Source organism: Bombina bombina, chromosome 7 (genome assembly GCF_027579735.1).
Source record: "Bombina bombina isolate aBomBom1 chromosome 7, aBomBom1.pri, whole genome shotgun sequence".
Classification (NCBI taxonomy): domain Eukaryota; kingdom Metazoa; phylum Chordata; class Amphibia; order Anura; family Bombinatoridae; genus Bombina; species Bombina bombina.
The window spans coordinates 593,355,639-593,368,325 of NC_069505.1; the positions used below are offsets into that span (position 1 = coordinate 593,355,639).

General features: G+C 37.7%; 1 protein-coding gene across 1 annotated transcript in view; it reads right to left on the reverse strand.

The window, feature by feature from the left end:
• Positions 1–4,062: 4,062 nt before the first annotated feature.
• LOC128636637 (uncharacterized) overlaps positions 4,063–12,687 on the reverse strand; it is a 73,857-nt gene continuing 65,232 nt past the window's right edge. Inside the window, exons 9-11 of the mRNA XM_053689629.1 lie at positions 10,877–10,978; positions 8,982–9,080; positions 4,063–5,627 (exon numbers count right to left, since the gene is read on the reverse strand). Of these exons, the coding sequence (XP_053545604.1) occupies positions 4,744–5,627; positions 8,982–9,080; positions 10,877–10,978 (1,085 nt within the window). The 3' untranslated portion in view covers positions 4,063–4,743. The remainder of the gene's footprint in view (positions 5,628–8,981; positions 9,081–10,876; positions 10,979–12,687) is intronic.

The window sequence follows — 12,687 nt, forward strand, 5'->3', positions numbered from 1 at the left end:
CTCTCTCTCCCCCCTCTTTTGCTCTCTCTCTCTCCCCCTCTCTTTTGCGCTCTCTCTCTCCCCCTCTCTTTTGCGCTCTCTCCCCCCTCTCTTCGCGCTCTCTTCCCCCCTCTCTTTTGCTCTCTCTCTCCCCCATCTCTTTTGCGCTCTCTCTCTCCCCCTTTCTTTTGAGCTCTCTCTCTCTCCCCCATCTCTTTTGCGCTCACTCTCCCCCCTCTCTCTCCCCCCCTCCTCTCTCTCTCCCCCCCTCCTCTCTCTCTCCCCCCCCTCTCTCTCTCTCTCTCCCCTCTCTCTCTCTCCCCTCTCTTTTGTGCTCTCTCTCCCCCTCTTTTGCTCTCTCTCTCCCCCTCTCTTTTGTTCTCTCTCTCTCCCCCTCTCTTTTGCGCTCTCTCCCCCCTCTCTTTGGCGCTCTCTCCCCCCTCTCTTTTGCTGTCTCTCTCTCCCCCCTCTCTTTTGTGCTCCCTCTCTCTCCCCCTCTTTTGCTCTCTCTCTCCCCCCTCTCTTTTGCGCTCTCTCTCTCTCCCCCTCTCTTAGCGCTCTCGCCCCCCTCTTTTCGCGCTCTCGCCCCCCTCTCTTTTGCTCTCTCTCTCCCCCCATCTCTTTTGCGCTCTCTCTCCACCTCTCTTTTGAGCTCTCTCTCTCCCCCATCTCTTTTGCGCTCTCTCTCCCTCTCTTTTGAGCTCTCTCTCTCCCCCCTCTCTCCTCTCTCTCTCCTCTCTCTCTCTCTCCCCCCCCCCCTCTCTCTCTCTCCCCTCTATATCTCGCGACTGCGACCGGCCACGCCCCCTTCACACCCGGCCATGCCACCTTCACGACCATTCACGCCTGGCCACGCCCCCTCACGCTGGTCACGCCCCCGCTCATGCCTGGTCACGCCCACTTCTGCCGCAGATCAGCTATGGAGTAGGACTCAAAGGCCAGGTGTGTTTGTCCTCATGCTGTCTCTACTGCGCATGACAGCTTCGGACAAACACACTTAGCCTTTTATATAATAGGATTACATTACAAAAAGGGTAAAATTATCCATTTAAACTGTCATACAATCCTTTTCAGCAGACAGAATTGCAGTAGCCGGGCTCCCGGGTATATAGACACCAACAACACTGGAATCACATGCAGACTTTAGAAAGATCCGTCCCATGGTTTAACCCCTTGGCTACCAAAAAGCAGTAATGCATTTTATGACAGTCCTCTTGCAGCCAGGGTTTATCACGGGGGTTTGCGCTCGTTAGGCTTAATGCTCATATTACAAGTTGAAAGTAAACACGATCGCTTGAGCGCAATTGAAGTTAACACGTGTCGGGATAGCGCAATCTCAGAGCTCTGGTTAACTGTTTTGCAACACAAAAAAATGTCACAAAACACATCAAAATTACATCGAAAAGTACAGTTACATTCATAATTACACAATCTAATAAAAAATATTTAAAGAAAATATTGCAAAAAAAAGTTATAAGGGCTTAACAATATGAGATATCAGGTGTTAGAAGGAAAAAAAGGCTGCAAAGGGCTTTAACATAGAGATACATACAAATACATGTCTAAAGGTGTATATGAATGTATGTATATATGTTTATATGTGTGTACATGTGCATTTATATGTGTATATATGTGTGTACATGTGCATTTATATGTGTATTGTATATATGTGTGTACATATGTATTTATATGTGTGTACATATGTATTAATATGTGTATATATGTGTGTACATGTATATATATGTATTTATATGTGTGTACATATGTATTTATATGTATATATGTGTGTACATGTATATATATATGTATTTATATGTGTGTACATATGTATTTATATGTGTATATATGTGTGTACATGTATATATATATGTATTTATATGTGTGTACATGTGCTTTTATATGTGTATTGTATATATGTGTGTACATATGTATTTATATGTGTGTACATATGTATTTATATGTGTATATATGTGTGTACATGTGCATTTATATGTGTATATATGTGTGTACATGTGCATTTATATGTGTATATATGTGTGTACATGTGCATTTATATGTGTATATATGTATTTATATGTGTATATATGTATTTATATGTGTGTACATGTGCATTTATATGTGTATATATGTGTGTACATGTATATATATGTATTTATATGTGTGTACATGTGCATTTATATGTGTATATATGTGTGTACATGTATATATATGTATTTATATGTGTGTACATGTGCATTTATATGTGTATATATGTGTGTACATGTGCATTTATATGTGTATATATGTGTGTACATGTGCATTTATATGTGTATATATGTATTTATATGTATGTACATGTGCATTTATATGTGTATATATGTGTGTACATGTATATATATGTATTTATATGTGTGAACATGTGCATTTATATGTGTATATATGTGTGTACATGTATATATATGTATTTATATGTGTGTACATTTACAGACATATATACACATAGAAACATAAATATGTACACGTATATAGTTATATATATATATATATATATATATATATATATATATATAAGTGCATTGGAGCCCTTTGCAGTTAAGTAGATAAAAACATGAAATAGCATATTTTTGCAATATTCATATTTAATAAAGTGTTATACTGTGTATTTACTGTAAATATTTCACATGCCAATGTTCTGCACATAGCAGAATATGTTCTATGTATTTATAAATAGATATTCCTATACATAGATATATATATCTTTACCTCTAAATTTGTATATATATATATATATATATATATCTATATATATATATAGAGAGAGAGAGATATTGTACAAAAATACCATCAGATATACTGTATGCAGAAATATGTATTTATGAATAAATAGAAAATATTCTGCTATGTGAAGAACATTAGAATGGGAAATATTCATATTTTCATGTCAGGTTAGCGCATTTGCGAATATGCAATCGTGTTTGCTTGCGAGAAGTGTCCCCCCCCCCCCCCCCCCACACACACACACACACTTTTTTGTTCCATTGACTTCTACAGGGGAATATGTTAACACACGTGCAATATTTTAAGTTTGGCTTTTTGAGTGCCGAGCCAAAACATTTTACTTTTTAACTTGTAAAACTTGCGTGGAGTAAGCATGCGAGCGGGAGCGTTAAATACTGCTCCACTTGTAATCTGCCTCTAAGTCTTTCCAACAGGATATACAACACTTTATACTGATATTCCCCATAATAAGGGTCTTTTGGCTATAGAATATATTCTTAATACAATATGAGCCATTAGGTGATGAAACCGTGAACATTTCTTTACATACAGTGTTATTAGACTGATATGTCAATTTCGATTTATTATCAACACACATGGAATGGAAGGGGTTAAATGTAGGATAACCTATGTACTGATTGGTTTAACCCTATTATAAATAGATAGAGCCTTACCCCTATCAAACTATCAGAGATCAAATGCGGCAAGGTTAAGCCCCTCGTTACCTTGGCTTTTATTTTGGAATAAAATTTTGTAATTTTTTATTTTGTATTCAAAGTACTGGGATCTTGCATTCTGTGTGAGATCTTCACTATGTGTTAAACGTTTAATACAAAAATGCATTGTTTTATTAACATTTAAAGGGACCAGAAAGTCAAAATTAAACTTACATGATTCAGACAGAGCCGGTCATTTTAAGTCACTTTTAAATTCACTTCTATTTTCAAATGTGCTTCGTTCTCTTGTTATCCCTTGTTGAAAAAGAATATGCACATAACCTACACTAATGTGAGCTAGCTGCTGATTAGTGCCTGCACACATTTACCTTTTCAAGAATGTATCATATGTGATCTAACCACAAGTGTTTGTTTAATTGAAATACTGGTGCCCCCATAAAGGGTATTGTAGCTGATTTTTCATGGCACAAATACATATAAAAACTGTTAGATAAAAGGTTATTGTGGACTTTCGAACAATTTGCAATAGGTACAAATTCATAAAAATTTCACAAGGGAATTACAATTGGTGGCCTTTGTATGCAAATCTCAAGAAATATTTCCACCTTTTTTTAAAAAAAAAGTTAAAATCTAAAATCATTTTCAATAATAAAGCAAATGTAAAATATATTTAATTATACAATATGCACCGGTATGTTCTACAAAAATATATAAACATAGGAGAGAATAAATTATAGTGGTAATGGCAGTTTATAGAAGCTGGGAGAGAAGGGAAAATTTCTCCGTACCCAAATACATTACAGATAACATTTAACATAAGAATATTCAAGAGCAACAAAAAATATTTCAGTATATTTTATTATAGCAACATGCATTTGCATGCGGTGTGTGTGTGTGTATATATATAAAAAAAGTCATTTAGTCACTTGTACGATATTATGTATGCATACAAGGGTAAGCTCGTTCCTCAGTTTGCAGAGTTGTGCAACCACAGGAGATGATGGCAAATTAAGGATTAATTTCCAATTGGTTGAGCGTAAACAAGTCTTTACCTTTTTATTGGGTGAAGAAAAAAAAGCTTCTATCTCATGTGTACTTTTTGATGAGCCGCAAGGTTATATTTAAAAGTAAAACGCTTGCCACACTCAAGACAAGCATACGGCTTTTCTCCCGTGTACGGTATTATGTATGCATGAATGGGTAAACTCTTTCCTCAGCTTCCAGAGTTGTGCAACCACAGGAGATGATGGCAAATTAAGGATTCATTTCCAACTGATCGAGCGTAAACAAGTCTTTACATTTTTAATGGGTGGAGAAAAAAAACAAACTTCTATCCCGTGTGTACTTTTTGATGAGCCGCAAGGTTATATTTAAAAGTAAAACGCTTGCCACACTCAAGACAAGCATACGGCTTTTCTCCCGTGTGGATTTTCTTATGTTTAATTAAAGAAGATGTTTGAGAAAAGCATCGGCCACATTCGACACACACATGCGGTTTTTCTCCAGTATGAACCCTCATGTGTCGAACTAAACAGGACCTGACAGCAAACTGTTTGCCGCATATATTACAGCCGTGGGGTCTCTCCCCAGTGTGAATTCTCTGATGCGCCACAAGACAAGATTTATAATCAAATTTTCTCCCACATTCATTACAGCGATAGGGCTTCACTCCACTATGAGTTCTCCGATGAGCGTTCATATTACATTTTGAGCTAAAGTACTTCCCACAAACATTACACTGATGAGGTCTCTCCACCGTGTGCCTATGATGTAAAAAAAGGCTGGACTCAAATGGTTCCCCGAATTCGTTGCATGGGTAAGTTTTTTGCTCTGTGTGTATTTGTTGGTGTACAATAAGATGAGTTTGGGAAGCAAATCCTTCTCTACAGTCATTACACGTATAGCATTTTGCTTCTTCTTGTGATTTTTCATGACCTGGATAAAACGGATTTGTGTTAATTTCGACATTATTATCTCTTATCTTATCCAAAACTTGCATATTTTCCCAGGTTACGTCATTATTGTCAAGAGAAGACGCCATATTTAAATCTGTTGTCGCTTCATATTTATATGATGTAGGGAAAATTACAGTGCCTTTTTCAGATAAGGTTTCTCCAGAATGTTCTCCTTGAGATGGATTTTCTTTTAAAAATTCATCTGATGCATGATCTTCTATGCAGCTTTTGTTCTTCAGATCTTCCCGCTTTAATGAACCTATTCAAAATATATCAAAATGAATAAAGATCACTCTAATTCATTAAAACATTTAAATGTTTCCCCTAGAGATCTACATGTTTAAAGTGTTTAAGTGCAGTGGTTGTTTAACATAGGGAAAAATCCACTTGGGAGTTGTGCACGTATTATAGGTTTAAAGTAAACATGTTTGCTTGAGTGCAATTGAATTTAACGCACATCAGGAGAGTGCAACTTCAGAGCTCTGGCTTACTGTTACGCTAAACAAGGGCACTTTAAGTCATTACATTTTTCAAGGATAACAACAAGAAATAAGGGGGCGCTTTAACACTTTACATAAAGAAATAGCATACCTTATATAAAGGACATTAATAAAATCATAAAGATGAAGATATAATGTATTGCGCAAACCATGTAATCAAATGTTCATAGATGGAAATAGTCCCAACAGAGGATCCCAAACTTGGGTATCAAATCAAAGGTAGTTCAGTAAATTTACTGTAATCAGATGGCGGCTGCTCTCCTCCTCACAGACTTATCCGGTAGATAATACTGAAATGAGAGACAATAGAGGGGCGCCTCATGTGTGCATCAGTGTATCAAAAAAGGACATTTAAATGAAAAAGCCAAATGGATACTCACATTTAGCCAGAGTACACTAATGTACTAGTAGGGGCGGGCTGGTAACTTAGGGTGTACCAGCTGACCCTCTTTGGATAGTGTCCTCACAAACTTGTCCGATGAATACTACTACAATAGGGAACAACAACAGAGCGCCTCATGTGTGCATCAGTGTATCAATATGAAACAATCATAAGAACAATGCGAAATGGCTACTTACATTTAACCATAGTACACTTATGTACTAGTAGAAGCAGGCCGGTAACTTAGAGGTGTACCGGCGAACCCTCTCCTGGTCACGGATGCAATGTGCAGGATAATATCACCACATTCAGTGAGTGATATATAGATAGAATTTGTCAAAAGCAGAAGTGTTGGCTGTTTAAGGTGCTTTATGCCTGAGGAAACAGCCATGGTTAAGGCTGAGAAACGCGTTGCATTAACCCATGCTTGTTATTGCTTTTAAATTGTTTTTAATAAACTAACTTGTTTTATATAAGCTATGGTTTAGCACATTCTTTTTGAGCAGCAACACTTCTGCTTTTGATAAATTCTATCTATATATCACTCACTGAATGTGGTGATATTATCCTGCACATTGCATCCATGGCCTGGAGAGGGTTAGCTGGTACACCTCTAAGTTACCAGCCTGCTTTTACTAGTCCATAAGTGTACTATGGTTAAATGTGAGTACCCATTTGGCATTGTTCTTATGATTGTTTTATATTGATACACTGATGCACACATGAGGCGCTCTGTTGTTGTTCCCTATTGTAGTAGTATTCATCGGACAAGTTTGTGAGGACACTATCCAAAGAGGGTCAGCCGGTACACCCCAAGTTACCAGCCCGCCCAGTGGCGTATTTAGGTTTTGTGCTGCCCTAGGCACTCAAAATTCTGCTGCCCCCCTCGCCCCCCCATTTTATGGCCTTTTTTAGCCGTAACATTTTTTGGTCACTGTGTAACATTTTTTTTTTTATGTCTTTTTAAGTAGTAGGGCTTGCATTCACTCAGGTGGGTTGATTTAAACATAAATGCATATGCAGGGTGACTCATATATATAAATATATATAATATAATATAATGGGGTACCCCAGCAGTAACACCCACTCCCTTGATATTTAGCCATGAAGTCAAGTTTTTGCTCACCAAAGTCTGCTGCCCCAAGTATTATAGCGTAGAACCATCCCTGAATTAATTTAGCCCACACAGAGCAATGACTTAGCCCTCTTTTATGCAGTGAAGTTATTTAATATTGGCGGTAACACACACTGAAGAGGGATTTAATACCCATATTGCCAGTAACATGAACAAAGCAGACATCATCATGTAACACACAGATCAAGCATTAAACACCCATATTGCCATTGCTACAAACACACAGCGCATATATTTAACCCCTTTTATTGCCAATAACACATTGTAGCTGAATTAACCCTATTATTGCCATGCCAGTTGACCTCACAAAAAAGTGATTTAACTCCCATAAGCAGCGGCTCCCTCTATCACTGACAGTCACCCAAGACACTGACTTGACTAGTGATCACTAAGTACAGAGTAGACAGTAGTAGTACTGAGTCTGACGAGTGACTCTGTGGCAGAGACTGAGTGCCCTACCTGAGTTCGTTGTTGCTCTGCTCCAGTCCTCACTGGCTCTGCTGCTCTGCGGCATGCAAACAGATAGTGGAAGCTGGCTGGTCGAAAATGTCAAGTGACCGCTCGGTGGTAAGCTACCCATTCAATTTTTTTTTTAAATCAGCCAGATATTCAAGTGCAGTGGACAAGTGCTGCCCCTAAAAAATGTGTCGCACTAGGCACCGGCCTTGTTGGCCTATCCATTAATACGTCCTGAGCCCGCCCCTACTAGTACATTAGTGTACTCTGGCTAAATGTGAGTATCCATTTGGCTCTTTCATTTAAATGTCCTTTTTTGATACACTGATGCACACATGAGGCGCCCCTCTATTGTCTCTCATTTCAGCATTTTTTAAGGATGCTTCCTTGGCGTCCAGCTCGTGGGGCACGCAATGATTGGATGAAGCTGGATTTGTCATGGCTCAGCTAAATAAAGTATTAGATGTGGGCAGAGGAACAGCGCAATGTTTAGCATCACTAAATGGTAAAGGAAGCACCCTTAAACAAATTAATGACTTAAAGTACCCCTGTTTTTATAAATGATTTTATATGGTGTGTATTAAATATAAAAACTTTACAATCACTTTAAAAGAAGCAGTTTTTCTAATACATATATATTACAAAAATGTTTCTAGTAAAAGTTATCAGTTCTTCATCTATGTATGTAGCATACATACAGTACATATGCGGTTTTATTCATTCATACATCACGTTTGCTCATATATTGCAAATGTAATTACTCCGTTAGAAAGGGGGTTGACAAATAGACACCACTGCTGGTTTTCTAAGCAGGTACAGTGAATGCATGAATGAGAGTGCATGAAGCATATATATGTATGCTACATGTACAGTAAATGCAATTACTGAAACGGTCATACATTTATTAGCATTTTTCCAATACATGTGTTGCTTCTTTTTTATACTGAAATAAATTAATTAGTATTTCAATTTTTTTTGTTTTATGCCCGTTTAAAAAGACTAAAGTATTCCTTTTTAAAATGTGCATAAACGTTACAATAATAATAATAATAATAATAATAATAATAGTAATAATATACAGCCTCTACATACTATTCACTTTATGTCACTTGAATTACTCCTGGCATGGTCTGTACTCACCTCTCGAGGTACCGTCATGAAAAATGATCTCCTTTGCTTTCAAATGAGTCACTACGTGGAGTTCCTCTGGGTTTTCAACACGCTCAGTCTTAACGTTACCTGCGCAAATCATTCAGTAACAAAAATAGATGCGCTAATTATTAAAGGTTCAGAGGGAAGCTCAGCACGTTTAAAGGGACATTAAAATCACATGACAATCAACATTAAACTGTCACGATTCAGATAGAGCAGCAATTTTAAACAACTTTCTAATTTACTTCTATTATCAATTGTTCTTCGTTCTCTTAATACCTTTTGTTGAAAAGCAGGGATGTATGCTTAGGCGTCGGCCCGTGTTTGGAGCACTATATGGCAGCAAAATAATTTATAAAAGTAAATTATAAAGTTGTTTAAAATGACATTCCCTATCTAAATCATAAAAGTTTAATTTGGACTTTACCATCCCTTTAAGAGACTTTTCAATGTAATTTTAGCAAACTGACTTCATTCTTTTGCTATCCTTTGTTGAAAGCATACCAAGGTATGCTCAAGGCAGAAACAATCAGTGTGGGATAAATGCAAACTGTTTTATGTCCCTTAAAAGCGTATGAAACTCAATTTTTTCACAATTTGATAGAGCAGAACAACTTTTCAATATACTTATTTTATCTCATTTATTTTGTTTGCTTGGTATCCTTTGTTTAAAAGCATACCTAGGTAGGCTCAGGAGCAGTAATGCATTACTGGGAGCTATCTAGCTGATTGGTCGCTCCACATATATACCTCTTGTTATTTCAGCTAGATCCCAGTAGTGCAATACTGCTCATTTAACAAAGAATAGCAAGAGAATGAAGCAAATTTGATTATAAAAGTAAATGGTAAAGTTGTTTAAAATCACATGCTTTCTCTGTATCATGCAAGAAAAAAAAGTGGGTTTCATGTCCCTTTAATTACACATTTAAAAGGAGATGACATTTTCCCTTTAAGATCTAGAAACACAAACTACCATTAAATTAAATACATGTTTACAGGGAGTGAGCTAACATCATCTCCCTTTTTTTTAATAAAGGGACAGTCTAGTCAAAAGTAAACTTTTATGATTCAGATAGGGCATGTCCTTTTATACAGCTTTCCAGTTCACTTTTATCTTCAAACTTGCTTTGTTCTCTTGGTATTCTTTGTTAAAAACTAAACCTCGGTAGGCTCATATGCTAATTTCTTAGCCCTTGAAGGCCGCCTCTTACCTCAGTGCATTTTTGACAGTTTTTCACAGTTAGACAGCGCTAATTCATGTGTGTCATATAGATAACATTGTGCTCACTACAGTAGAGTTACCTATGAGTCAGCACTGATTGGCTAAAATGCAAGTCTGTCAAAAGCACTGAAATAAGGGGGCAGTTTGCAGAGGCTTAGATACAACGTAATCACAGAGGTAAAACGTGTATTATCATAACTGTGTTGGTTACGGAAAACTGGGGAATGGGTAATAAAGGGATTGTCTATCTTTTCAAACAATAAACAAATGGAGTAGACTGTCCCTTTAATTCAAAACACACTACAGATCCCATTCTTCCTGTAACTTTAATGTTCATCATCTTTTGAGCATATTTTGAACTTGCAACGTCTCTTTCACCGCACTCTCCAAATACCCCCTCACTTTACTCACTCATCAATGAAATCTACAAAGAATGTTCAAATAATTCCTCTCTTGTGCTAATAGATTAGATGAACCAGCCACAACAAACTATGCTTATATGTGATGACATGGGGTGCAGAATTATTTTTTACATAAAGGTATAAGATGTGTAAGGTGTATTTTTATTATGTTTGTAGAACAAACAATCACCTAGATATCTGTTTTTATATCTTTTGTCCAAAGAAACAACCTGCATTCTCCGGGGTTGACTCAAACTTACCCATTAGGGTATCTTCAGTTGTCCCCTGGGCTGTTAAATCACTCCTTACATACGGCTCCTCTGTGCATTCCATAGATAATATCATTTCAGTCTTAACTTCACCTGTGCAAACCATTAAAACATTTAGTTTTAGATTTTCATTTTTAAGTGAGAAATTTGAGCTTATAAAAATACTAACCTTAAAGTTTTATAAAACTAGCAACAATTATCTGCAAAGTCCCACATCAGCAAATTTCACCTCCCATTTGAATACAAATAAAAGACAAATTACTAAGCCCTAAACCCAACCCGTGAACTCTCGTCTTACTCTACCAGACTACTTTAGATGATATTGGATGATTTAAAGGGATACTAAACGCAAATTTATTATTTTGTGATTCAGCTAGAGCAGCAATTTTAGGCAACTTTCTAATTTACTCCTATTATCAAATTTTCTTTGTTCTCTTGGTATCTTTATTTGAAAAAGCAGGAATGTATGCTTAGTAGCCGGCCCCATTTTGGTTCAGGACCCTGGCTACATTTAGCCACCAATCAACAAGCGCTACCCAGGTGCTGAACCAAAAATGGGCCGGTTCCTAAGCTTATATTACTGCTTTTCAAAAAAAGATACCAAATTAGCCGCAGAGAAAAAAAAAAGAAGAGTTTTTAAAATGTCTCTTGAATAAATGTTTAATTTGCTATTGGTCTAATATCAAAATAATTAGAAGGTAAAAATGTAGTATTTAAAAAGGTGCATTGCGTGTCCAAGCAGCAACCATGATAAGACACGAAATTCAGCAGCTCCGTCTATACCCAATTGAATCTACAGATTATCTCATTATTGCTATGCCATCCTTCAGCTTAGCTCTAAATATACACTATCAAGAAGCTATGACATCAGATAATACTACTATTACTGAGCTCACATCGGCAGAAGACAAAGGGGCCCATTTATCATTGTGCGGTCAGACATTATCCGATATTGCGGATCATGTACGTACGCTCTCAGCATTTATCATTGCATCTGCAGTTCTTTTTAACTGCTGGTGCAATACCGCCCCCTGCAGATTCGCAGACAATCGGCCGCTAGCAGGAGGTGTCAATCAACCCGATCGTATGTCTGTCCGCCGCCCCAGACAGGTTACGGAGCTTGATAATTTGGCCCCATAATCTGATCGAGAGTGAAGCTAATGGCCTGTGTCACATAATTAATACTCCCCCGGTCGGACTCCTAGCCGGGTAAAAGCGTTTTTCAATTCTGATGAGTTTACTAGTATCTATCATTTTCTCATGTTTTAATTGAACTCCTGTGGATCAGATCATAGAAAAACACTGACAGAGAGGATACTAGAAAACCTAAGGTCATACCAAGCCAAAATGGAGTCACCTATCCTAGCCCTCCTCAAACAGATTTCACACAAGATGGAGATCAACTTCATCTCCCTCACACAGACTGTCAGGACAGAACGAGAAGATGCTGTGGAAGAGATCATAATACACGTACCAAGCAACTCCCCAGATGCGCATTTGAGAAACCACGAGGCTGTGACGGGCGAGTATTTCATCTCTGATGAAGAGTCTTAGGTTGGGAGTGAGTCCCCACCAGGTGTTAATACCAGGCGCCGAGGGACACATGCGGTCAAGAAGACAGGTTGGAGTTTGAATCGGAGCCCCCTTGCGATGCTTAGAGCAGATGATATACCTGAGCGCTAAGTGAGATTCCTGCAAAACGCCACAAATCTCACTCTCACTAATCTCCCACCTCTGAAGCCTAGACTTTCCAGACATCATCCAGGACCCACAGCTGACATCTTGGGTGCAGGTACCGCAGG